This window comes from Argiope bruennichi, chromosome X2 (assembly GCF_947563725.1).
Source record: "Argiope bruennichi chromosome X2, qqArgBrue1.1, whole genome shotgun sequence".
In the NCBI taxonomy this organism is placed as follows: Eukaryota; Metazoa; Arthropoda; class Arachnida; order Araneae; family Araneidae; genus Argiope; species Argiope bruennichi.
Genome location: NC_079163.1, coordinates 66,907,165 through 66,934,075, shown reverse-complemented (window position 1 = coordinate 66,934,075; position 26,911 = coordinate 66,907,165). Strand labels below are relative to the sequence as shown.

At 27.5% G+C, this 26,911-nt stretch overlaps 1 protein-coding gene across 2 annotated transcripts; it reads left to right on the top strand.

Annotated features, from left to right (window-relative positions):
- The first annotated feature begins 2,707 nt into the window (after positions 1-2,707).
- LOC129959984 (charged multivesicular body protein 1a-like) lies at positions 2,708-26,911 on the top strand. 2 transcript variants are annotated; one of them, XM_056072946.1, is made up of 9 exons: positions 2,708-2,843; positions 2,952-3,019; positions 4,514-4,533; positions 7,809-7,886; positions 14,703-14,849; positions 16,330-16,398; positions 20,861-20,920; positions 25,317-25,516; positions 26,702-26,911. In XM_056072946.1, the coding sequence occupies exons 2-9, from the start codon at positions 3,004-3,006 to the stop codon at positions 26,721-26,723; spliced, it is 612 nt and encodes a 203-aa protein (XP_055928921.1). In that variant the 5' UTR covers positions 2,708-2,843; positions 2,952-3,003; the 3' UTR covers positions 26,724-26,911. The 2 variants fall into 2 exon arrangements, with proteins under 2 accessions (XP_055928921.1, XP_055928920.1); XM_056072945.1 differs by having other exon boundaries at positions 2,795-3,019.

Here is a 26,911-nt window from a genome sequence, read left to right as displayed (position 1 = left end):
CTGTTTCGTAAAATATTGGTGCTTAATTTCTCCTTCATCAAAGATAAAATGCATTCAGCAGAATTACGGGGAAGTCTGTACTTCGAAACAAAATCATATTCATCTAACAAATCCATATCAGAAACTCTGTCAGTGTAAATTATTCGCGACCTCCTATCTGGTATCAACTGCAATAATTCCAATGTATCTAAATCCTCTATGTTTGTTTGAAAACTAATGTAACAGTTGTCCTTCTTGAGAACTGCACATGTGGAAAACCGTTGATCAAATTTGATCATCGAAAGTCCGTGGATCAAAAAATGGGGCAAAACAGGGAGAAATCGACAATCAGTTTGGTCTGGAGAATACCGATTTTACCACTGAGCAGCGTTTAATCATCAGCTGATGTTTAACTACGGTTGGTGAATACGGCTGTCACACTGCTTTTGGGTGGCAAGGAATTAATTAGCATTCCTACTGGGCGGAAAATCTGCAGAAGGAGAAAGAAATATATTTGCCTATTTGTGATACTTTAAAGAAGTAAACAACGTAGCAAATGTTTAACAATGTAGGAAATGGAGAATTTCTATTTTAAAGGAATCGCATTTCGGAGCAATGCAAAAATATATTACATCATCCATTCTTAAAAAAAAGATTTAAAACATACATTTTAGATTTTTAAAAATTATATTTTTAAAAAATATTTTTTAAGAATACAAAAAGCCTATAAAAGGAATATAAAATTAATTATGCTTAAAATAATCCATTCATCTAATGATTCTTTCTAATTGTATAGAAGCAATGAATTGTTTCTTTTACAACGATCTATGAAATCACATCCATAAAATCTTGTATTTTATATGAGAAATATTTACACGATATTATTTTTTAACTTATTTTCAAAATGCATTTAACAAAAAAGAACATAATACTTCTTTATCGTGTAATACGTGGAAAATAATCAACTTAAAAAAAAAAAGAAATTTTCTTTTCATTTTATTAACATAAAATTGATCATTCCCTGGTTAATGTACCAAGAAACCTCCACACTAGACAATGCTTCGTTATAAAAAACAGCAGAAATGATTAATAGAAATATCAAAAACTGCAACTACAAATTCAAATGATATTAATCTCAAGTTTCCTCACTCTTGATATTTTTACCTTGGGCACTGAAAAATAAAAATATTTTATTCATGATGCTTAAAAATTATTACGATCGATCATTCTTAGGTGAATGTAATAAAAAGACATCAAAGAAATCAGTCGATTTCAATTTTATTACGATATTAATGTAAAATCTTAAAGTCTGCAATAGGCAAATATGTTGCAAGTGTTGAGGAATAAAAAGAGTTGCGGATTTCCTTCAACCTAAAACTGCAAAGGAATAACTCCCTCTATTGACATTATGCGGCCTCAGCCGATATCTCTAAAAGAAAAGAAGGGGTATCGGCTGATCCCCCACCCTTTCGGGGGAGGAGAGAAAAGGCCAGAAACACAAAACATTCTTCTCTTGTTTCCTCAGGGTATGTATTCTCCCATCCCTTTAACGGGAATAAAGAGAAAAAGCAGAAATCTGTGAATGTGTTGAAAAGTAAATGGACTGGTTATTCTTGGAATTATCGTATCATTGAATCATATCACTAAAAGTGGAGCTATCACAGGAAAGTGTTCATAAGTGTGATGTTACTGCTCCCTTTAATGATAACAGCTCCGCTTGACTTTCCGATATTCACATTTGACAATGGGCTATCCCATAAAGATAATTTCTAATTGCTTGTGACATGACTTTCTGATGTTTCACTCAGCAGACGCCTTCTATTGGCAGAATATAGAACTAAAGTAAAAATTTTAAAGAAATGACTTTTTTTTTTAAAATTCAACTTTACAGAAAATGCTTCACTCCAACAAATAAATTAAATAAATATTTTTGAAAAAAATTAAAATTAAAAAGTAAGCTTAAGTAGATAAATTAATTCAATCACACGTTACTTAAAATAGTTGATTATTAATTACAATTAATAAATTTTATATTTCATGTTAATTAATAATTTTAATGAATAATATGATTGAAACAACAGATGTTTGTAACAAATACTTAAAAATAACAATTGTAAAATTATTTGTTATTCAAAAAATTGTGGATTATGCATCTCTAATCGTGATCTAGGACCTATAATCGAAATATCACCAGTAAAATCATAGCAAGGATTTGAATCATACCTCTCTTTGAAAATTATTGATCACTGGTATTTGTGTTTTTTTTTATATTTCTTACATAATAACCGTTCGTAAAACATTTGTCATCCCTATTCCGAGACCAATTACAGCAAATATGCATCAGCATCACAATGCTTATGTCACCCTGCTTATGTCACATGGTCATGGCAAACGTGCTTATTTCTCATCATATTCGCTGAGTTCCGGATTGCTTTTAGCGAATGAGAAGTTTTTGAATTGAAACTTGTCTACATTTAATAAATTTAAAAAATAAAATGCATAAAAAGATAATGCGTTAATATATAAAATATTGCTTAAAAAATTATGCCGTAGAAAATGTTTTATGCACTATTTACAGATAAAAGTGGAGAAAATTGCATCATATAAACGAAAGATATTTATATTATATGATAGGCCTATTAGTTAATTGTTATATTAGTTAAAGATATTTATGCCCCAAATATTAGAGCGATGATCAAGATGTTACATCTCCAAGCCAATGGCAAGCAAGGATCTAAAATTACTCATGAATCATTGTGTAACCCACATCTGTGATATTGCGGATCGAACGATATCTGTCAGTAGCATTGTTTTGCTTGTAAACTTTCGGTACTCAATGCAGTAAATCTTAATTTTGGTTTGATGTAATTATTTTATTAAATAGATATATAAATGATTGGGTGTGAATTTTTGTATTTCGTTTAACAGTTAAATTGAATGACTAAATACATTTAAATCTCTTATATTCGCAGTTTACTTTGTCTTTGGTTTCAAAATTTATTTCTGCAAAGAAGTTTGTCAGTCATGCCTGATATGCAAGGTATAGTTTTATCTTTCATTATTTCTTTTGTTGCAACTTTAATATGTAATAATTTTTTTATGTAATTTATTATTAAAGATATATATAGATTTATTTAGTTGATTTCTTTTTATTTTGTTTCTTGCTAACAGTATTGCTTCTTGCTTCGTTTCCTTTATTTGTTTGCAATTATTCTAAACAATTGTTTAAAATTCTTTGGCATGTATTGTATTATTAAAATAAATCTATGCTAGTGATTGATTTTCCAACATTCACAAAATTCATATATACGATTCTTTGTGTTAATTTCTTGGTATTGATTGAAAGTTGTATCAAAAGTAATGAACTGGATTTGACATTAACAAACCTTACGGTCCTTTGTTACTTTTTAAATCTCAGAAAAAAAATGTTATAAGAAATATTATATGCACCATAATATTTTGATGTTTTTCTCTTTGCTAATGAATTCTTGAATAATGTAAGAAATAATTAGTTCAGTTCTTGATAAATAGTATTTTTTTTTCCTTCAGTATTTTATGTTCTATATCTCTAAGTGAATTATTCAGGATTGAAACTTTTTGAGAGCACCAAAACTTTTGTCGAATTAATAAAAAATAGTTACAGGATATGTATTTAATTATTTAGTTGAAGACAGTTATTTTTTACTTTACTTAAACGATTGATGTTCTTGTGCAAATTCCTAAGGTATTGGAGACTCATATTTTATAAAATATAATCCAAAGTGAAAAGCATCTGATAATAATGAAAACTAAGTTATATAGAAGCTAGAAATAATAATGTGCTAATAAAATGACAATGAAGAATGTATAAGTAACTCCAAGTCTCTTAAAGTGAGTTACAATGTTTCATTGCTAGGGAACTTCCAGTTATTGAATTTTTTTGTTGAAAGAAAAAAAAATATAAAGGTTGATTGATTAGCTGTTGTAAGTAATTTTTAATATATACTGAAGAAAAAAATGACAAATATCTCATCTTTCTACTTAATGTGTTTAGTTTAATATTAAATCAAAATTGAAAATTTTAAAATAATCAAGGTTTTGTGTAAATTTATATTCTCCTCAATTCAAATAAAAAAATCCACATTGTATGCCATTGTGAATTTTTTTATTTTCATTTTTCCTCTTTCTGTGTTATGTTTATTTTCATTCAAATTGTTTTTGTCATGTAGAATGAAGCTGTTTAAAACTGTGTTGCATTTTTAATTATTGTATTTATATGTATGGCTGATAAGGTTTTTGTTATATTATTTGTCAAAATGGTGTGCTTTCTTATAAATTTTTTTCAATTAATGCTTTATTCATTTAATGTTCTTATTTCAATTTATAACTTCATCTGAAGATATATTCTTTTAATTTAATGAGAATTTGTGCTTATATATGTGATAGCTTAATAATGACAATTGTAATAATATAAATTTAATTTGTTACAGTGTCTGAAAAGTATTTTAAAATCTAAAATTTTAAATCATTTAAGGAAATTTGATTTTTGTTTCAGATCTCCTGTTTCAGCTGCGAGTGAGTACTAAATATTATTTGCTGAATGATATTTTAATATCTTCTTTTGTATTGTAATTTGTATGGTAATAACAGGGTGATTTATTTAGAAATGACCATTATTGTAGCTTTAATACTTTCTCATGCTTGGAATCTTCAGATTTATGAAATCTTGAGTATTGTTTTAGAACAAATATGCTATTCTGAGTTTACATTAAAACATAAATTGTATGGGTGATATAAAAACAGAATGATGAATATAATGGAATTTAGATAATCTAGAGGCTATACAAACTGTTAAATACTGCTTATTCTCAGTGGATAATAAAAAAAATATGTGGAAGTTTGTGATTAGAAAGAATAACTTCTATATTTAATCAATCACTGAACAGATTATCTAAATTTTTAGAATCCACTTACTATTTTCTTTCTGATGGTGTTTCCTCATCTGCAACTCTTGTTAATGTACATATTTCAGATATTTAAAAAGATAAATGAAGAGATGTTTTATATTTCAAATTATATTAAACTTTCAGTTATCAAAGAAAAACTTAAATGCTTTGTAGTGTAAAGTAATTCTTTGAATTTAAATCCCTCCTTTATGTAATTAAAATTAATTTTTTAAATGTGACTTAATCAGGTTGTATGTAATTGATGTAATAGAAAAAATTACATTAATGAACCTTATAAAAGATGAAAATATGTACTTTTTTCTTCACAAATGAAATTTTTTAGAAATATGTATAATATATTCGATATCGATCAATTTAAAAATATTTTGGAAAATTATACTTGGTTTTTAATTCACTAGTTTTCCCAGATTTTTTGAAATGGGATTATATTTTCTCCTGTTACAGACTGAAAATATTTTTAGATTAAAATGGAAATTTATGTTTACATTATCTAAAGACTCTCAGTATATCATTTGCATACTGTATTGAGCTGCGATAATATACTCCTTCTATCTACGATTAATTTTGATGTTTCTGTTTGCAAAAAATCTTGTGATTTACTTTTGTAAAAAGCACATAATATATAACAGTTATAGAAATGTCCACATTTAATTGGCAGTTTTCCCCTTACAAGGTTTTTTTTTTTTTTTTTTTTTTCCAATTCTTATTGTGAATTGAATGTAGGATATAGTGCTAGTATTTATTATGACAAAATAAAATTTCTGCAATTACTGAAATACTGGTTTATAAAATTCTTTTAATCTGTAATAAAGATATGGACCAAAGAAAATTTACTTTTTTAACAAAATAATGCTCAAAATTTCTGGAGAAGAATTTTAATTAAACTTATATTTTTAAGAATATGTATACTTTTAATTTTGATTATCACTTGCATTCTTACAGAAATCATTGAGTTCAATTGTTTGTTTAAATTTAATTGCATATTATGATTCTTCCACCTATTGAGATTGATATTTAAATCTTGAAATTAAAATTTATGTTCAAAGATCTGTTCGCTTAATAGTCCTGCTTACATGTCCACAACTGGTTTTCTTAAGTGCAGGTTGATTGTCTTGTTGGTTAAAATCTCTAATATCTATAGGTACAGTAGTCTTGCTTTCTTAGACTTTTGATACTTAAAAATTTTTCTCTTGTAGCCTTTAATGCTTGGTGATGAAGAAGGTTTGCAGAAAATTGCATTGATTTAAAAAGAATACAATCTTAATGCAGAACATAAGATTTTGCCATTAGATGTTTTTACTTTAAGAAGATGAATAACACCATTGTTTCTGGAAAAAATGTCGGTGATTTTTCCTAAAGACCAGCAGATTCTTTTTAATTTTGTTTTCTCTATAAATGCTATTTTTCTCTTTCTTTTCCATGAATTAAAAAAAAAAAAATTTCTTAGTATTTTTGTCTCAAATGACCTAAGTATTCCATCCTAAAACTTTTACAAAAATCTTCATGAAGTCTTTCACCATACAAATGTCTTTTTTGTTGACTAACAGTTCCAGATTGTTGAAATTAAATAAACCACATTCTCATATTTCTTATACAAATACAGAAGGTGTTGATAGCTCAAGAACATTATCGTTAGATACATATGTGATAGGCGTAGAATTGATGACAGTTTTGTATTCACATAGTAGGTAATTTAATTGTTCATATTTTAAGCATGCTTTGTCTAGGATTCTCATGAGTAGATCGTTAATTGAAGTGATGAGATATTGCAACCATGAAGAAAAACATGGAAAAAATTATATATATATATTTATTTTCCATTTAATAAAATTAGAATGTTAAAATATGTCAAATAATAAAATAATGCTTGTATGCAGAATAAGTAGGATCTGAAATTTGCATGATCATCTGAAATAATATAGAATGTAAAGATATTGTATTATTGTTTTAATTCTGAAAAACAAAGTATTGAATCTGCATCAACTGCAGAATACTTATTTCCTCAGCTTTTTGTTAATATAATAGCCTATGCATATTTAAAATACTCATTTTCTGATACTGAGTTGATGAAAAACACTATCTTTACATTCTTGTTGTATAGTATATATTAAAGGGGCATGCATGCTGTAGCCAATAATGCTATTTTACTGAAAGAATTATACTATTTCAACTAAAACTGCAATTTCTTCAATTTCTAAGTAATTAATCAAAAAGTTATTTTATTATATTTTGCTTTATTACTTTTGAAAAGAGAAAATAACTGTATAAGCTAATAAAAATATATCTATAGTGTGTTGTAAAAATGATTCAAATTGTAATGAAAAAATATATGAATTGATCAGTTTTAATCAATATTTAACAATTTGCAAGTAAATGGAGCATTGGAAACATTAGTTTTAAACTTATAATGTAGGTGCATGAGTTGCAAGTAATCTCATTGATTTCTTTTGCATGTGCAGCTTTTTAATAATGTAATGAAAAATGAATAAAAAAAGGTGTTGCATTTAAAAAAGTTTTTTTCATGATCGATTAAGTAAATGTTTATTAATTTTGCTATTTTCTTGAAATGAAGAGTGCTAGTTTTCATTAGTTTTGCTATAGTGAAATGAATTGACACCATATTATGTATTTTATAAATTTTTTTTTTCTATTTCATGATTTTAAAATTTTGAACAAAAGTGCCATGTTAAATATATAAATGTAGTTAAAAACACTTTTTTCATTTTAATTTTGAAACAGTTTCTATATTTGAATGAAAAACATAATTTTTATATAAAGACACATTTAATACATGAAAAGTCATACTTTTAATTGTATAAGAATCCAGTTGATTTGGTTTGAAATTTAAAGATTTCAATTTTTTTTTTATGGTTTTACTTTTAGTTTAGCAGCAAACAATTAGAAAGACTGTCCAAAAGAGCTGAAAAGGATGAAAAATTGCAGAGAAATAAAATTAAAAAGGTTTGTTTTATTATAATTTTTTTGTATATAAATGTTTTGATTTTAACAGAAGGATTTAATGTATACTTTTGTTACTTATGTATGTTACACTAAAGTGCAGAAATCAGTTAATGTGCAGATTAGCTAGCTAATCAACACATTAACTAAGATGATCCTTTAAGTGCAAAAAATTGTTTCATTTCTCAGGTTGCCTTGGTAATCTGTGAATTATCTAGATAATCTGCATATTACTTACTAGACACTCGTTAATCTGTACATTACTTACTAGGCACTCGTTAAAATGAAAATAAGGTCTTTGCTCGAACAACAGCAATGTTTCTCTATGCTTAAATTAAATGTTTATTTAATTTTTGATATCTAAAGAATCAAGTTAATATAAGCGAACAATCAACACATTAGTTCATAGAATCAATCATCAGTCAATTGAAAACTATAATACAAAAAATTAAACCGTTTAACGTATTATTACAATTAAGGAAATGAATTTGCGAAACATATGATAAAATTATACATGCTTATTAGTGCAATCTAAATATTGATGACACTTTGAATTGCATAGCAATTGGTTTTTGCGACAAGCACACTTATTTGTGCACATTAAAATCTGTAGTCTTATTTTTTGAAGCCCTATCCGATACTAAGGGATTGTTTTATTGCTGTTTGACATAAAGATATTTCCACAGCAGGGACATCTTCTTTTATTAAAAATATCTCTTTAACACTGAATTCAGATCTCGCATACAATTGTTTTAAAATGCCCATTTTAGTACCAAGTTTATAAAACCCATTCTATGTTTTACTAAGAACCACATCATTAAAACACCAATGTATTTTGAGTCTTCGCTAAAGAGGTTAGCGAATAAGCTTTTCTTCATTTTATTAACCAATTCAGTACATGCTTGTATATTTGGAGCTAATTTTTCTGCTTTTAAACAAATCTCAGCAGAAATGATATAGTGGACACATCCCACTCTAATTCCAATATTTTTTTCCAAGTGACCAAATATATGTGGGGCTCTGCATTATTATGTTGGAAAACAGAACCCTTATGAATAGTCAATTTCTTTAACTTCTTCCAATGGACCTTGAAAATTCCTTGAATTTTATTTTATTGTACAACAAAAATACTTGATTTTTTTGTTAGACGTATATAAAGTTTTTGAAAAACAAATGAACTTTACATTCTATTTTCAATCTGTCTACCGAAAAAAATGACTACTATATTCTAAAAATGCTGCTCTATGATTTCAGATGGCATTATAATAATCAATTTGAAGAACAGAGAGGTGAGAAGTAAATTTGGAACTAACATTTTGTTTCAAATGTTCAGGTTTGAATACATTTTCTGATGGTCATGCTTGTGAAAACTACTATTTAATGGTTTTCGAAAACTGGCCCTCACTTTGTAAGAATTTATTTCTTTTTTACTTTCTTGTATACAAAGTATAAAGAAAGTATTGTAATCCTCAAAAATGTGAACCTTACTTTTTGTCGAATCTCCATGTTTGAGACTTCTTGGACTTTGAAAAATACGGTTTATGAATTATGTCTATATGTCTGTGACAAAGATAACTCAGAGTTTCTTTGAACTTGACTGGTATATGTTCTAAACACGAAATTTGTAATCTTTAAAAGTCTGTTTAAACGAAGACTTTCAACCTGACTGTTCACATATAAACACAATAAATGCAAAATGAAGAAGATGGATAAAAGTTGATACATAAATTTAGCATTTGAAGTATGAATACCTATCAAATCGGGAAACAAATCTGTCAAGGGGTTGACTTTCTCTTTGTTTGTGCTTTCACATTCATGTAAAAACGATTGCTGCTAAAAACGTAATGACTTAAATACATCAAATTTGATATGTGATTTTGTGACTACAATTATAGTTCTGTTCAAATTTTGGTTTAAGCCGGTTTGAAATAACTCTTCTAAAACACAAATTCGGTTTTCAGATACCTATTGCTAAATGCAAGGGATTTAATTGCCAAAAAAATCACCAAGCACCACACGATAGATTTAGTAAAAATGCTGAATTCAAGGACCTCAATTATGCCGGAGGATAAGGGGGATAATACTCTAATTAGTTAAGTTTTGTTTTCATCACTTTTTTTTTGACAATTAACTATTTTATTATATCATTTGAAGTCGTAGAACTATGGTTTTTGAATAGGATTTTTTTTTTGTTCAAAAATTCGGACAGATAGAAAAGTTCCTATTGTCATTTTTCGTCAAAGGTGAATTCTTCGAAGAATAATTCAAACATCAGTTTAAAAGTTATAGTTGAAAATTCCTTCTGTTTAACCAATCTTTAAATGTAATTTATAAAATTTTCATTCAGATTGGAAAATTTCCAAATTTAAACTTTTAAAATCTATTCCTGGTATAATTGAGCTATCTTACCATTCGGCAGCTCATTGTATAATCCTTTTAATATCCATAGCTTTTCGTTTTAAAATGCTCCTCTCAGATTTATTTAAAGGAAGGGAAAAAAAAAAAAACCCCGATGCTTTATCGTTTTCACCCCATCCTCTCCACCCCTAATCCAGAAACATAATCGGATGCAAAGTGCTTTCGTATGCATATTCGGATGCTTTTTTTCAATTGTCAACTCAATAACTTAAATCAATAAAATGGCTGTGTCTTGTGAATTCTACCAACAGAAAAGCGATGTAAAAAAGTTGTGAATCTCCAATCTTTTTTCTCTGTGTAGGTTGAAGGGGAGGGAAAAGGGGATGCAACATACGGGATTACGTTTTCATAGATGCGAAATTGAAATGGTCTTTGAAGTATGGGGAAAGTTATTATTCGTATAGCTCTAGTAAGGATGCATTTGTATTTGGCATTTTTCTGTACATTTAGGGTATGTGTTTGGTTGATCCTAATGTATGTAGTCTAATGTTTGATGACAATTCAGTCAATCCTTAAAACAAAACAAATGAAATTGCGCTTTGTTTTGGAATGGCAAAAAGTAAAAGAAAAGAAAATACCACAAGGCTGAAACTGGATATGTGGCTTTAACTTTAATGGACCATTCCACAGCCAAGGATTTTTTACCAAGACTTTCATGTCCTGCAAAAAATTAGACCTGAGAAAGATTTTATCTCGATGGATAAGCCATCAATGAAGTGGAAATTTTTGATTTATTCAATGATGAAATTCCACCACCTCTCACTTTGTTAGGAAACATGGCTAGTTGTAGCCTGCATGGGATTTTGAACCTTGGTTTTTTCTTTTTATCTAATGTGTGTTATCTATTCAAACATTTTCCAGCAAGGAGAGAGCAGGATACTGCAGATTTTTAGAGAATATGAAACTTTCCATGAGTTTTTGGAGAACCTAGGTATCTAGAGAATGCAGCTACTGCTGAATAAGCATTCGAAATGAGGAACAATTTAATTTTATATATTGAAAAGGAGCATTTATAACACCATAGTCTTATCTAAATCATGTAAATTTGTTGCTAAATGTGGCAAAGGCCCTACCTGTCAAACAGAAGTTTTACTCATCATTTGCCAAAATTATCCAACCATTTTTCGTATTCTTCTATAGGGACTATCCACTTTTACCGTCTTTTGCGCAGGATTTGAAAAAGATGGTCACTGGCTGTTTGAAAACTTTCATTGTCATGAAAATTCATGTTCTTGAATATTTAAAAACTGTAAATAGCATTTCTTTGATTTTTTAATTAAAAATTCATATGCCAATATCAGAAAAGTTAATATGGTATTCTATGGGGATGAGCTTTAAAAAGGTTTATTTATCAGAAAAAAAAATTTTTTTTGGTGAAATAGCCAACAGTTTTGAAATATGAATATGTACTTTCATTAATGAAGTGTTATATAAGCTCCTTCTCAAACTTTGTACTTGCCAAAAGTACGAGTGTTGAGATCCGAGAAGAAAAGCCGAACAAATCTTGCTGTAACATGATGAAAGCCATTCTTTCTGCGTTTATAAATTACAAACATCTCCAGGGGGAAAAAAACCATGATTCTATATTAATTGAATTGACCAACTTTTTGAATGTTGTGGTTTGCCGTCAAGAGTTTGAGGAGTTTAAAGTATCCAAAAATCGAATTGATAAGTTTTCATCAAAATATTAGAAAGTTCAAAAGTGTTATCAGAAATTGTGGGAAGTGATTTAGATTCTGATGATACAATCCTAATATCTGACCATAGTTGAAAGGAAATCATTATCAAATAAAAATATTGAGGTTGAAAAAGTAGAAACATGTTGTTTCAAAACATTTGGTTTCAGTTGAATTGAACAAAAGGCGGTGGAGTTAAGAATTGGTCTGGTTTAAGAATTTGCTCAAAATATGTCGAAAAAATGGTCTAGCTAAGATTACAGTCATTGCACACATTTTTTGCACCGCAGAAATCCGCTGATAAACTAGTGGAAAAGATAGAAGATAATAGCAATTTTCAATGCATAGCAGAATCGAATAATTTTAGAATTAAAACTTAAATAAAGTAATTTAAAATGTAAATTTAGAATATTTTGACGGCACATTGTTTCCATTCCAGTTGTTTAAATAAATGTTTATCTGCCCTTATTTCTGCAAAGCGCTGGTCGAAAGTATGGTTAAGAGATCCTAATGGAATGAACATTTTTTTTAAAGAATTTTGTTTCAGTTAAATTGTGAATGTGTTTGTGAAGTCTGTACCCATTAGTAATTAGTGAGGAATTTGCATTATTTATTGTTGTGTGGTGGCTAATTGCGCTTACAATGTGATCGTGAAAACCTCTGAGCTGTAAGTTTTAGCTTATTAATTGAAGATGAACATAAGTTCCCTTTGTGCTCTTTAATTAAGCATTTAGTTGTAAACAAAAAAAAAAAAAAATCATTTGAACATTAATAGTGAAAATATTTAGTTTTTCATTTACATTTCTGTATTTAAACTATGTTAATTTTATGGTCCTTGAATTCTCTAAAAAAAGTTCTTAAATTCTTTTCTTTTATAAGAGTAAGAACCCAGGAACTGCATCACTCAGTTTGTTCAAAATGCAGAATTTCTTTATTACCCGACCAAACTGGCATCTTTTTTTGGTGAATCTCAGCTTTGTTGTTGTTTGAGCTGGCTCATCCAGCTTTACTCTCAATCTTTTTCGATTAATGTTGTCTATTTTTCGTTACCAGTAATCGGGCATTTTAGAAATGAATTTCCTTACGTTGATGAGAGACCCATAAATCGAGTTTCTTAGCTAAGCTGTTTTATTTCATTGATTGTGCTTTGACCATATGAATTGATAAGGAATTTGAAATGGCTCTCCATCTTCAGTCTGGACTGGGTGGCCAGATCGTTATGCATTTTTGAGTGAAAAATTCATCAGAACGAAATTTAGTAAACCAATTTTGACACTGCCTTTCTTTCAAGGCTTCATTCCCATACACGGCACATAACTTGTATCCTTGTGATGCATTCCCGCATTTTTGAAAATAGTACAGTAAAATATGAAATGTGCTTTTCATTCTTCATTTAAATCTGGATAAAAACAAAACTAAACTAATCGATGCAATTTTCTTACTAATTAAAGGTGGAAGCCTAAACAACAAGAAAACAATGTAGGTTTTTTGAACATGTTGACAAAAAAGAGTGTGCTAAAGCCATCTTTGAGCAAACTTCACAATTATTTAGTTGCCAAATCAATGGCAAATGTAGTTGAAAATTAGAAAAGTAAATACAAGGCTTTTTAAAAATTCAGAGCGACTTTAACAATCAATTGTTTGCAAACGAATTAAAATAGTAAGATACTATTAGCACTAAAAGTGTGAATATGAAGCTGAAATTTTATAACAAAACAGCATTTTATTATTTATAGTTTGCAATTTAAATCTTCAGATTGTGCAGTTGTTGAAGTAATTCCTTGGGTAGAATAAGGCAATAAGTTTTTGAAAATATTCCGTTTGATGCCCTCCATTCAAAAGTATAGGTACCACACTTTTTACAGCGTTGAGCACCACATCTGATAGTTTGGCAGAACATGAGCAAAAACTGCAAACAAGTGAGGCATCCACTGCATTGATCAAACTGAGGACACATAGGACAAAAGTGGGAAGTTTCTGGAATGTGATACGATTTCTTTAATTGTGCTGTTTTAGAGGCTGATGATAAAGTTTGACCTACTAGAAGATTTTTAGTTTAAAAGTAATCTAAAGAAGGCAAAAGCAAGCAGTACTAAATTTTGAAACAGTTTTATAAGAAGAAAGATTTATCATGAATATACAATAAAATTTTTCGCAAAAGTTATTCCAAGATATAAAAATCTTGCATTGTTTGATAGCTGCAAAATATAAAAATATTACATTGTTTGATAGCTATTTAAATGCATTAATCCATTATTTTATTTTGCTTCTGATGTGGATTATTTTTTTGTTGTTAAAATCATTTTGTAACTCCATTCATGGTAATATTTTGGGGGATTTTATTGGATCCTATTCATAAAAGTAATTTATTCTCTTCATAAAAAGTGATTTTGGTTTTCAAGTAACATTTGCTACTATGGATGCTATTTCAAAGTTATATATATTTATGTACTAAAATTTATTATGTACTTAAATTTATTTTATTTATGTACTTAATTATTTAATTATTATATACTATTTATGCACTTAAATTTATTTTAGCCATGTTTTTTTAGTAATTCATTTTTTAGTGTGTACAATTATATCTTTGATTATTTGCTTGAATTATTATTCAACTAATTTTATTTCAAAAATAAGGATCTAATATATGCTCAGTATTAAATGCATGATCCTTTACTTATATTTAGAAGTAGGATATTTAAATTTCTTTTAACAAATATTTTAGGCAATTCAGCAAGGAAATATGGAAGGTGCAAAAATTTATGCTGAAAATGCTATTCGTAAAAAAAATGAAGCTTTGAATTATCTGCGAATGTCCTCTAAAATTGATGCAGTCTCATCTAAAGTTCAAAGTGCTTTAACAATGAAAGGGGTATGATATATATATATTTATCTTTGTTTGTTTTATGTAATTACATGTTCATGTTATTCAAAACATTTGAACCGATTACAAATGACTTAACGTCCTTGTAAACATCTACAGTAAGAAAAATTCTGAACACAATAAAAAAGAGAGCTTAAAGTTTTGATTACTTATGCAACAATAGCCTTCTGTGACCTCTAGGCTAACACCTGTATGGAAGCCATTTCTTGCAAGGCATTGTGAAGCATCTTCACAATCATTCATGAGTATTTGAATGTCACATGCATGTTCCACATGTGATTATCGAAATCTTCTGAAATATTTCTTATGCTTTCATTTCATTAGGATGTGTCATAGATTCTATTTTAACACCTGTTTTGTATGTTACTGTGGGAGAACTGAAATCATGCATAGAAATTGCTTTGCATGACAGTAAAACTACATGCACTGATCCTTTCCATGCAAACAAATGCACAACATGCACAGATCTTTCCATGTCTATGCTTCTTTTTGCATTCTCTTCAAAATTTTTCTTCTTATCATTAGTTATAGTTTTTGCAATTGGTTCAGTTGTTTTGAATAATTTTTTTAGCAAAAAATTGTTTCAAATTTCTTTATTTTTGAATTTGTTATTCTGTTATTTTTTATTATCTATTATTTATTATCTGTTCAAATTTTGGTTTATATTAAAATAATTTCATGCACTATTAAAGTTCTCAGTATTTTACAAGTACTTCAGACATCAGGCAGATTTATATTTCTTTTAATGTTTTCTGTTAGTTGTGAGATAAATCTGTTTTATACTTTTTCTCTTCTGATTTTTACCTTATTAAAAATATTTATTAAAAATTCTAAGTAATAAAATTATTTCCTGTAAAATGTGAGCTACTGTTGGAAAATATCAAATATTCTCAACTTCAGCTTTCATTCAATTTTTCATATCCTGTTTTTTGAAAAGTCTGTGGTGAATATCTGATAAATGCTTGTTAAAATTTTTATTTGAACATTAATTGTAATATTTAAAGATGAAATACTTACTGTAACTAGAATGTATGGGATGTTTTTGGGCTCACATTCATTAACAAATTCACATTCATTATTAATTCTTGTAAATGGTTCTGATGTTATTTTGACTAATAGTATATTTTTATTTATTTAAATATCATTAATGTTTTGCTGTTTTTAAGTATAAAAAGGCATATTAAGTTTTCTATACATTTCATTATAGATTCTTATATTTTGTTTCCTGCACTTTATATTTAATAACAAAAAGCATTAGGACAAAAGGGCTAAAATGAAATGAGAGATGGAATTGAATATCAAGGGAATTAAATTTCTCCCTGTAGCTTCAAAAAGAGTTTAATTTTATTCCATAATTATCTTGTATTTTTAGGGTGCATATTCTTTGATTCCATATGCTTTATGTATTAAAAAATATTTTGTAAAAGATTCTTGCTAATATTTTTTTTTTTTTTATATATATTTAAAGGTGACTAAAAATATGGGTTCTGTTGTTAAAGCTTTAGATAAAGCAATCAATTCCATGGATCTTCAAAAGGTAAATGTTCCTTAAGATATTATCTGTAGTAGCAAATTCTGAATGCATACACATTAGATTTAGATTTGGAATTCCCATATTTGGCTTAAAAATGTTCTGTATGGTGACAAAAATAGTGGCAGAAGAATTAAAAATTGTATTTTTTTTATCAATAACTGTCAGAAATATAGACAGAAAAAAGAAATTTTTTATTTTCGATGATAATGATGTGATTGTTATAATGTATTTTCCTTCAGAAAATAATATCTAAAATTGATTTGAAGCATTTTGTTTTATTAAAAATTTAAAAAGGTATTTTTTTTTATGTTTTTCACTTTTAAAAACATTTTTTCCCCCATTTTTATCGATAATTTTTTTGATACTATTTATAATTCTAAGAAAGAAGTAAGCAGATAAAAGTCTCATGTTTTGTTTCTTCAGACATAAATAATTTATCTAATTTTTATCTTTAGAATAATTTGTTTTTTTTTTTTACATTATTGCCTAATTTTGTTTTACTATTATTTTATTTATTTTTCAAAAAAATGTTGTTGTTTAGACCAATACTAATAGATGCACATAAGTATTTCATTGCTTTACTTTATTCTGTTGACATATCTCAATTACCTTTATAGGTGTTTCTTAGTGTTAGGCTTTTTCTTCAGGCTATGATCTTGAAGGTGTATCATTTTTGTAATAGTTTTTATTCTTTTTCATTAACTGTTAATTTTAAAGATTATAGAGACAACACCTATATTACCTTGTCTAAAATAATGATTTTCAATTGTGGTGATAAGTGCCATCCTGTCAGAGGTTAACCAATGTGATAGACGTATGTAAACATAATTTTGCAGATGTGTGGGTGAAAAAAAATTCCTCCTTTTTGGAATGAAATTCAATTTATTTTTCCAAGGGGAGCATTATTTGTATACAGGGGCGCATCAGATCTCTAGAGCAGAGTGCCTGAAATTTTTCCTTCAGTGATTTTATTATGAGATTCTGATAGGAATTTTTTTGAGACATCAATTTAGGGAAGGGAACCTTAAGTATTTTTGAATGGAATGCATAGGTGTTAGGGATATTTATCCCTTAACTCCTGGCTTGGTATTTACCAACTTGACAATTTTTTAGAGCATATGTTAGAAATAATTAAAGAAAGTCGGATTTTAATCAGGAAATAAGAGAACATTTTAGAACGAATTTAAGATAAAATTAAAAACAACAACAACTAGGATTTAAGAGATATCATCACATAATATATAGAGTGTCCCAAAAAAGTGGAAAAGTATTTATTTCCTTAACTATCGCAATTAGATGTATACTTCCAGTTGAAGAATTTTATCAAATAAGGTACCGAAATATATGAAAATCCCCCATATCGAGAAAGTGCCAATTAGTTATCTATGCAGTTTCATGTTTCTCTCTGAATAATTTCCTCTGGATATTATAAGGCAAATTCATTGACTTGACGATTTTTTTTTATACTTGTGACCGTAGTTTGAGGAACACTTTCATCATATTTTGCAAGTGTTACGTACATAATACGAAAGATTATTCAAAAGGCAGAATTAGAAAATATATTTAATAACCTTCATTAAATTAAAAAAGAAAAATAGATAGATAATAAATACTCTAGTCGAAGTATTTAAAGTCTTGCCCAAAATGCACACTTTGACAACTATATAAAGTTGCATTCTTTTAACAATCTGTTCATATGCGTTGAATTCATCACATGTGACATAAAGGTTTTTTTTTTTTTAATTCGTCAGCAAAGATCTATAGAGTGTGTATTGAAAATGTCAATTTATCCCATATTTCAGACATAATGTTCGTCAAAACTAACTGAATATATCTGTTACCATCCAGCATACTGCTGTATAAAATGGAACATGGTAAAGAATTTCTAGAAATAGAAAATTTTTTTAGATAATTTCTATTGATGATGAACTTTTTATACGAAGAAATGAATTTTTACCATTCCATACGTGATAGTTTTTGAAAATTAATGTTTCTATCTCAATTGAAACAGTATTCCTCATTTCAAATTGCCTTTCTCAGAAAAGAAGTAAGTGATTTTATCTTTTATTTTTATCAACATTTGGGCCCAGTTATAAAGTTCCTGAATTCGATGTTGTTTTATGTCAATGTAGCTGTTGTTGTCTCTGGTTTATGTTATCAACATTGACTTTCCGCGATGCATTAATCAACATTGACTTTCGACGAACGGCGACTTTCGGCAATGCATTTTTTAAAAAACTTTTTTACTGTGTTTACTGCTTTTAGATATTTTATCTGCTAATGGAAAATGACACGTAAATGCTGAAATTTTAATAAATAAAATTATACTCAAGATTTCAAAAAATAGAAAAATTAAAAAAATTCTGTTCATTAAACTGAAACCTTAGCTAACTATTGCATTTTATTATTACAAGAGGAGAGCACGAGATGGGAAATTGAGTTAGGATGAGATTTAGTATAATTGCAGTATGCCTTTAGAATGCTCATTTATGAAAATATTAAAGAAGCAATAGCCAGTCAATTTCAAGAAAATAACCCTCAAACTCACTGCCTAGCTTATATACTAATGTGTCGTCGTTGCCGTGCGACCAAATAATATAATGGATAGGACGCTGGCATAGCATTTGCGACATCCGAGTTTCGTCTAGGCTATCTTTTTGCTTTTATTTGTTTTCTTTCTAAATTATTTCAAATAAATTTTAAGAATTTATAAACACTGTAATTAATGTTTTTAATTTTTTATGCAAAAATAAATATTTATTCTCCTAATTATTGGATTATAATTTAATTTTTAGAAGAAAATTATAAGTATGAATGCGTTTTTTAAAATATTCATAATTCTTTAAATTAATAATTTAAAGGTGATTTCAACCAATATTATACTCATATTTGTATGGAAAAATAAATATATTTTCTCTTAACACCTGAGTTATAATTTTTTCTTAAAAAAAAGCGAAGATATGAACGCGTTGTTCTTTTTTAAATATTTAAATAAAATTTCAGAGAGTTTTAATTAATATGTAACACTTTTATCAATCAAAAATAGGTATTTTCAAGAAAATTCTCTCAAAAACAAATGTTTATTCACCTAATACTTGAATCATAACTTTATTTTTAAGCATGAAAAATTATTAAATATAATTAAATGATGATAAATGTTAATTAAATTATTGACATCATAAAAATATTTCAATAATTTTTTGTTACATATAAGACCCAGAATGGTAATTATGTAAAAACAGTTGAAGTAGGATAGATATTATTTGACATATTGCACAATTGATAAATAATGATTATCCACAAGATAAATCTTAGAAGAATTGAATAGAAAACAAATTTCATTTATCTTAAAAATATATTTATTTTTCTCCAGAAAATCGGGCAGTATATAAAGCAAGCCATGTAATGCTACTAAAAATTCTGAACCACCTTCCTTCGCATTCCATTACTTAACACCTGCTTTCTACATTTTCTTTTTCGATTATTAATATTGAGAATGTTTTCTGATATAATTTTATTAATTTCAGCTGCTCTCCTTAATTAACGATATGAATATAACTTAGTTTGAGTCATAACAAACAATTCATTATTATTAAAAATCCAGAAATTGAAATTTTTTAATGATTTTCAGGTGAAAATAGTTAATGAAATTATTTGTAGTATGTGTAATTATTTTAACGCTTAAAAATTAAATTATAATTCAAGAACCATATGAATGGACATAATTATTTTCTTTTCGAAAAATAATTTATAACTTATGTATTAAGAGAAAATGCATTTATTTTTCTATATAAAAAAACGACTATCATGTTAATTGAAACCATCTTGAAATTGCTAATTTAATTTAAATAATTCTGAATATTTAAGAAAATACATTCGTATTTATAATTATTATTCTTCTAAAAAGTATATTATAATCCAAGAATTAGGAGAATAAATATTTAATTTTGCTTAAAAGATGAAAAACATATTAATTAAAACAGTTTGTGTATTTCTAAATTAATTTGAAATATGTTAAGAAAAAAAAAAAAAGAAAAAAATGCTAGTCCAGGATCGAACTCGGGTCTCGTGAATGCTATGCCAGCGTCTTATCCACTATACTATTTGGCCGCTCAGCAACGGCGACATATTATTATTATATAAGTTATGCTGAACGTTTGAGGGCCAATTTCTCGAAATTGGCTTTCTGTTGTTCTTTAATATTTTCATGAAAGAAAATTCTAAATGTGTACTATCATTATATTAAATCTCATCTAGAATTCAATTTTGCACCTCGTGCTGTCCCTTTGTTGGTTCTTTCTGAAAGCGTCTATTCAGATTTGGTGCATATTGTATATATTATAGAGATGATTTAATTTTTGAAATTCTTATACTATCTATTTACCTAAAGAATTAATTTAAAATTACAGTTGTTTAGTGTGTGTATCATAGTGGTGCTATAATTAAAAGTTTTGCTTTATTTTAGGTGTCTGCTGTGATGGAGCAGTTTGAACAGCAGTTTGAAGATCTTGATGTCCGTACATCTGTGAGTTTTTATCGACTTTATAATCTACTGATTTTTAGAAATTGTTAGGGAAACGGGAGATTTTACATTATGATTGTAAAAATAAAAATATTGGTGCATACACACATGTAGTTTAATGGTATGTTGAAATTTACAGGACAGTAAAAATTACATAAAAAATAATGGATAAACATTCCAACGTAATAAATGTTTTACAGACATAATGAATGTAGCATGCCTCAAGAAGAAGAGAATGTAGTACAAATTACTGGAATGATATAGCAAAGCAGTAGGTTGTAAATACCTTTGGATGCAATTTCTTTGAGTGCAGTTTTGAGGTTACTAATGTGGAGAATGGTGTTCGTATCGGCAACATTTCCTTTCCATTTGAAATTGTGATAATTTTAATTTCGTATATCTCATTTGATATAAAGCCATTTTCTTCAGAAAAAGGCATGTTTAATTAGTTACCTTAGCATTTATTGAGTGGATCAAGTTTGCAGTATATAGAAAACAGTGTGAGCAACCTCATCTCAGGTGAATGATATAGAGCATTTTTCTATGCATTTTAAGGCTTTAAAAAATCAAATGAAATCAATTTGTCACTTTAAAATTTAGAATTTGTGTAAGTAGAATATCGATTTAAGGAGTAAAGCTAATTTCAATTTAAATATATGAGTTACTGCATAAGTACAAATGGGTCAATCTTCAGGATTGATTTGTCAAATTGAGATGTCACCATTAGATAAAGATTTTATTTTCCCTTTGATATTAATGAGGGTTATCCTTATTGGGTTATGAGAAACTCTAGTATCGTTTCTGAGCTATAATGTAAGATTAATTGCCTAGAAGATGCACATTAACTTCTAAAATTCCTCATCATGTGTAAAGAAAAGTATATTTTTGAAGACCAGCAAATTTACTAGAACATAGTAGCTACAGAATCATCTTTTCTCTCTTGTTTCATATTGTAGTATGTATTTATTTTTTGAAACATGGCTTAAAATGACCCAACTTTTTTTACCATGACTGTCTTCATACATCAGTTAACTCTTGTTTTGTATGTTCACAGTGTTTCTTCCAATTTTTAGAAATGCATGATGGCAGTAAATTCTTATTAATTTTTATAACATTATTTGCAATATTGATTTTTTAAACAAACTTTTTTATTTTAGTATTACCAATTATTTTTTATCTTAACATGCACATCCTACTATAAAATAAAGTTTTCTAAATTATGTACTTGTGTAATCATCATATTTGGCATGTTTTCAGTTCTTGAAATCAAAATTTTGTGTAAAAAATGTAAGTCTGAATTTTTTTTTCCTCTTGCCTTTCATTCCAATTAATTTTGGGAGTCAGGGTGTCTATCCAAGGTTCATAGCATTATTGAAAGTATTTAGTAACTGTTCATTTTTTCTTTGTGAATGAAAAGGAAGGGAAAAAAAAATCATGCTATCACAGAACCATGTTAGGTTTGTCTTAGTATATGATTGCATTTTCTTTGCAATGTGTGATTTTTCTCTCTGAATGGGGCTTGATGAATCTGGAAGTCTGTGTAAAAGTTTTTAAATCTCAGTTTAGGGAAATAATAATAATTCGGAAAAATGCATTTCCTCCATTTATTTGATTTTTTCTTTCATCTCCTTTTCTTATTTAGATAGGAAAAAATAATCGCTGTTTAGGGATAATTTTATGTATTCATGTAGTTTTTAAAAGTGACTTCAATTCATCATTGTATATTTTTCTACCCTTTTTTTGTTTGTTTGTGAAGCATTTGTTAATTGTGTTTCAACATCATTTAGTAAATTATCAATAGTAATTTAAATGTTTTTTCTGCAGGAAATTGTGGCACAAAAAAGCTTTTAGAACTTCTTATAATAAGTCAGGAAAAATTGTATTTAATTTACTGTGGATTTACAAAAGTGCTTACAGTGAATGGTTCATCTAAAAATATAACGTAAAGAAAAATGTTCAGATTGTCACTAGCTTTTTTTTAAAACTATTGGAATACACAATGAATGGATCTCCAATAAAGTATGCATTAGTTTAAAAAAAATATTTTGGCAAAGAAAATTAGTAAGTGTGAAAAAAATGAAACATTTTCTGTGTTGTTCTTACATTAGAAAGGATAAAATGATGAAGATAAGAGTGATGCTTTTCTCATGGAGTGCATAGATTTATTTCATGATAATCATTCATCTTCATTCACTATCAAGAATTTTGTCAGGGAAATGAGATAATTTTTTTAACCCCTTTTTTGGAGACAGTAAATGTACAAAACTGTAAAGAGTGTCGGAGATGATTTTCATTATTTTTCATGTAAAAGCATCTGGTAGAATAGGATTCAGCATTGATGGAAATATTGAAGTCGAAAATTTGAATGAAATATCATATTTCACAAGGCATAGACTATGACTGTGTAAAGCAGTCTAGTGCAATCCACTCAGAAACAAAACCTAAGAATTGAGAATATCATCATCAGCTGATTCAAAATATCACATGCATTTGAAGGAACACATGGTTAAAGAAATAGCTGCAAATGGCAAAGAAAGTTATCTGATTTCTTGATGTCTTTATGGAAAATGAAATTGTAATTAAATTTAAAGCTAATAAACTTGTTTAGCAAAATAGAAACTTTTCATTACTAGCACAACATAAGGAATTGGGAAAAGTTTTTTAGTGAGAAAACTGAAAGACTTTGGAATAATTTCTGAAATAAAGAATCAAATTTTTATTTATGCATTTAATAAAATAAGCATGGTTTTCATAACCAAACTGTGTTTACCTATGTCCCTATCTTATTTTAATGAAGTAGTGGTATAATGTTTTTTTAAATATTAGTGACTGTGTTATAGTAAAATAATTTTAAATATGCAATCAAAGTGCTTTAATAAAATTTTTCTAAGGAAACTTACATAAAATTTTTTAATAATTTAGTTTTAATATTGGTGAAAAGTGTTCATCAATTATTGATGATATTTCATGTTTATATTTTATGAAATTTATTACTTACTTAATTACTATCCAATTCATTAGCTGGGTTGTAATGTACTGTAGTTTTGTTATTAAGAAATACTATATTTGATTTTGGTACTTATTTTTCTCTAAAGATGCTTAAAAAATACTGGTGAAATGTTTACATGGTCAAATTTTATTTTAAAAAATACCCTGATTTCAGTCACAAAGAAATACAAATTTCAATATCAGTGATGGAAAATGTTAAATATCATCATAAAATTATTAATTTATTTCAGCTACTAAAAATTATTTCAGAATCTCAATATATATCTTCTTGCAATTGTTTGTGGGCATGTGCTAAATTGAAAGGAAACTATTTAATTTAGTTCGAGTACCGTATGTGTGATGAATAATCTTTTTTAAAGTCACAAGACACCATGTATTTCTATCGCTATTAAGGTACAAAAATAAAAACCTTGACTGAATTTGGTGCCTGTTTTATTATTAAAACATTAAACAAATTACTTGTATTTTTGCAAGAAACTTCAATCTTGAAATCTGAAATGTGTCTTATGTTTTAAGTTTCTTCATATGAATTATGAAGATGGGTTATGCATAATTTGAATATTTTTTATGAACGTTTGTTGTAGTATTTAGAAACGTATGTTTGTTGTCTTTGAAAATATTAGAAATATTGCTTTCAGAAATAATTTTTGAATGTTTGTGGTAGAAACTTGAGATCTGATATCTAATACGCACTAACAATACATTTTTATTCAATTAAAAAGATTATTAAAATTTAGTTTAAAAAAAATATTTTTAGAAAATCAGGAATATTTTTCTTGTGATTTGGTAAGTATTCTAATAGTTGATTTCCGACAGTGGTTTTTCTTACTTGTGTTGCTTTTCAATAAAAAAAATACCTACATATGTTCAATTATTTTTAGCTAAATTAAATACTTGCTTTATCTTTGATAAATTTATGTAAGTAATCATGTAAGTACTCCAAATTGGAGTTTTAAATAAATAAATAAAGCCTTTCTGATTGTGGGAATAATAAATATCTCACTGTGCTGTCAAATTAATACTCGAGTTAGTGTTTTTTTCTTTCTTTTTGAATTTTGGCTGGAGATAGATGTACTGTGTGCAAAATTAATTTTTTTTAATTACATTGAAAGTTAACCAAAGATCTAGGCTCTCTTTAGTTCTTTCTTCTGAGACATACATGTTTGGACAGCATCATAGGTCAGCTTTACTTGTTTTAGATTATAGAAAAGACTGATCAGTTGAATTCCATAAATTTTGTAAATTTAATAACTTCATTTTCGGCTTATAACCCTTTAAAAGCTTTTATAACGTAACAAAGCATAATTATAAACAACTTTAACATTAAGAAAGAATATTCTTATTTATTGCCTTTATATTCAAAGTTTTTGCTGTGAATTACTATTTTTAGGTGGTTGAAGATGCTATGGGTAGTGCAACTACAACTTCTACTCCATTGGCGCAGGTTGATAGTCTTATTCAACAAGTTGCAGAAGAAAATGGCTTAGATATAATGGATCAGTTGGCTGCTGCAAAATCAGTTCCAACTGAAGGATTATCCACTGCTTCAGCTGATAGGTCACGTTCTGAAGAGGATGCATTATCACGAAGGTAATAACGATTTGTAGAAGGCATTTTATTAAAATATATTGATGTAAGAATAATTAAGATGTCATTTAAAGCATGTAGTATTGTCTTTCAAAATTCTTATATTAACTGTATGCATTATCTTCACATATAAAAATAAACATTATTTAATATTTAAATAATGTTTTATTTAAAAAAAAATCTTTATATAAATGAAAACTCTTTAAATGGTACATTTTAATATTTAGTTTAAAAATATGTTATGTTTATTATTCACTAGAAGGGCTCATATAAGATAAAATAACTTGAGGATAAATCAGGTTGATAATTTTATTATAAGAGGTTCTCATATTAGCAGCTTTGAAGCATTCTTAATATAGATAGAATTATAAACGCCCTTGATGTGAATAAAGTTGGAAAAGTAAATAAATGATTAAATATGGTTATCTTTTAATCTTTTATGGTTATCTTTGATATCCTTTCTATTTGAATAGGATATCAATAAATTTAATAGGATATATTCAAAATAATACTATTTCATATTATTATTCCAATTGAAAACATGTGGATTGTTTTTGTATATGAATATTTTGGTATTTTTTAATGACTGGGTTCTTTTCTTCAGTTTTGTGGAAGAGGCTATCCAGCAGTTTGTCATAAATTTCTCTCTGTTTTTGATTAAACCTATATTTAAAGTATAATTCCAAAATTGTTTTCTGTTCAGTTATGGTGTCCTGGCTTCAATTGAAGTGAACAATTAATGTTATCGTTTGGAACTACGTCTACCTCTATAGAAAATTGATCTATACCTCTATAGATTGTAAGCTGAACTTTCATCACAAAAATGTCCACTTCAGCCTCTGTCTGTCGTTCGATATTCCAGCCACGACGGCCTTCACTCCTCTGTGTTTCTAATTATCCCCATTCGATTCCATCAACATGTGAAGACATTGTACTGGATTTCTGCAGTAACATGTACCATTTATTTATACCTATTTCAAAAACATATGATTTCTTATGGACTATCGTATATGATTAGAAATTCATATTCATTGCTAATTTTTTGTCTCTACTGAAACATAGAATCTTCTAATACACTAGACGAGTATTGTTTTAGTTTCTTGCTTAGCATTTGCAGTAAAATATTTAATGTTAAAAAGTATTTTAATTTATATAAAATTAATTTCTGAATGATATTGTATTTTTTAGGCTTGCTGCATTGAGGAATTGATATTTTTCATGGCATTTTCTTTGTCGCTGTTTACAACTTAGACTGGTGGAGCTGTACAATTGTGTACATATTATTTTTATGCTGCGAGGAAAAATTATACTATGTTCTTATGTTGTGATACTTGCAAATTTTACTTGTTGATTTTGTGATCCTGCATTATTTTAATAAATACTGATTTGAAATACACA

What these genes read in the sequence shown, in the direction of transcription:
- LOC129959984 (XM_056072946.1), top strand. An exon ending in ATCTCCTGTTTCAGCTGCGA is followed by an intron (nt 4,534 to 7,808) that starts GTGAGTACTAAA and finishes TTTTACTTTTAG; the next exon opens with TTTAGCAGCAAACAATTAGA. An exon ending in ATCTTGATGTCCGTACATCT is followed by an intron (nt 20,921 to 25,316) that starts GTGAGTTTTTAT and finishes TACTATTTTTAG; the next exon opens with GTGGTTGAAGATGCTATGGG.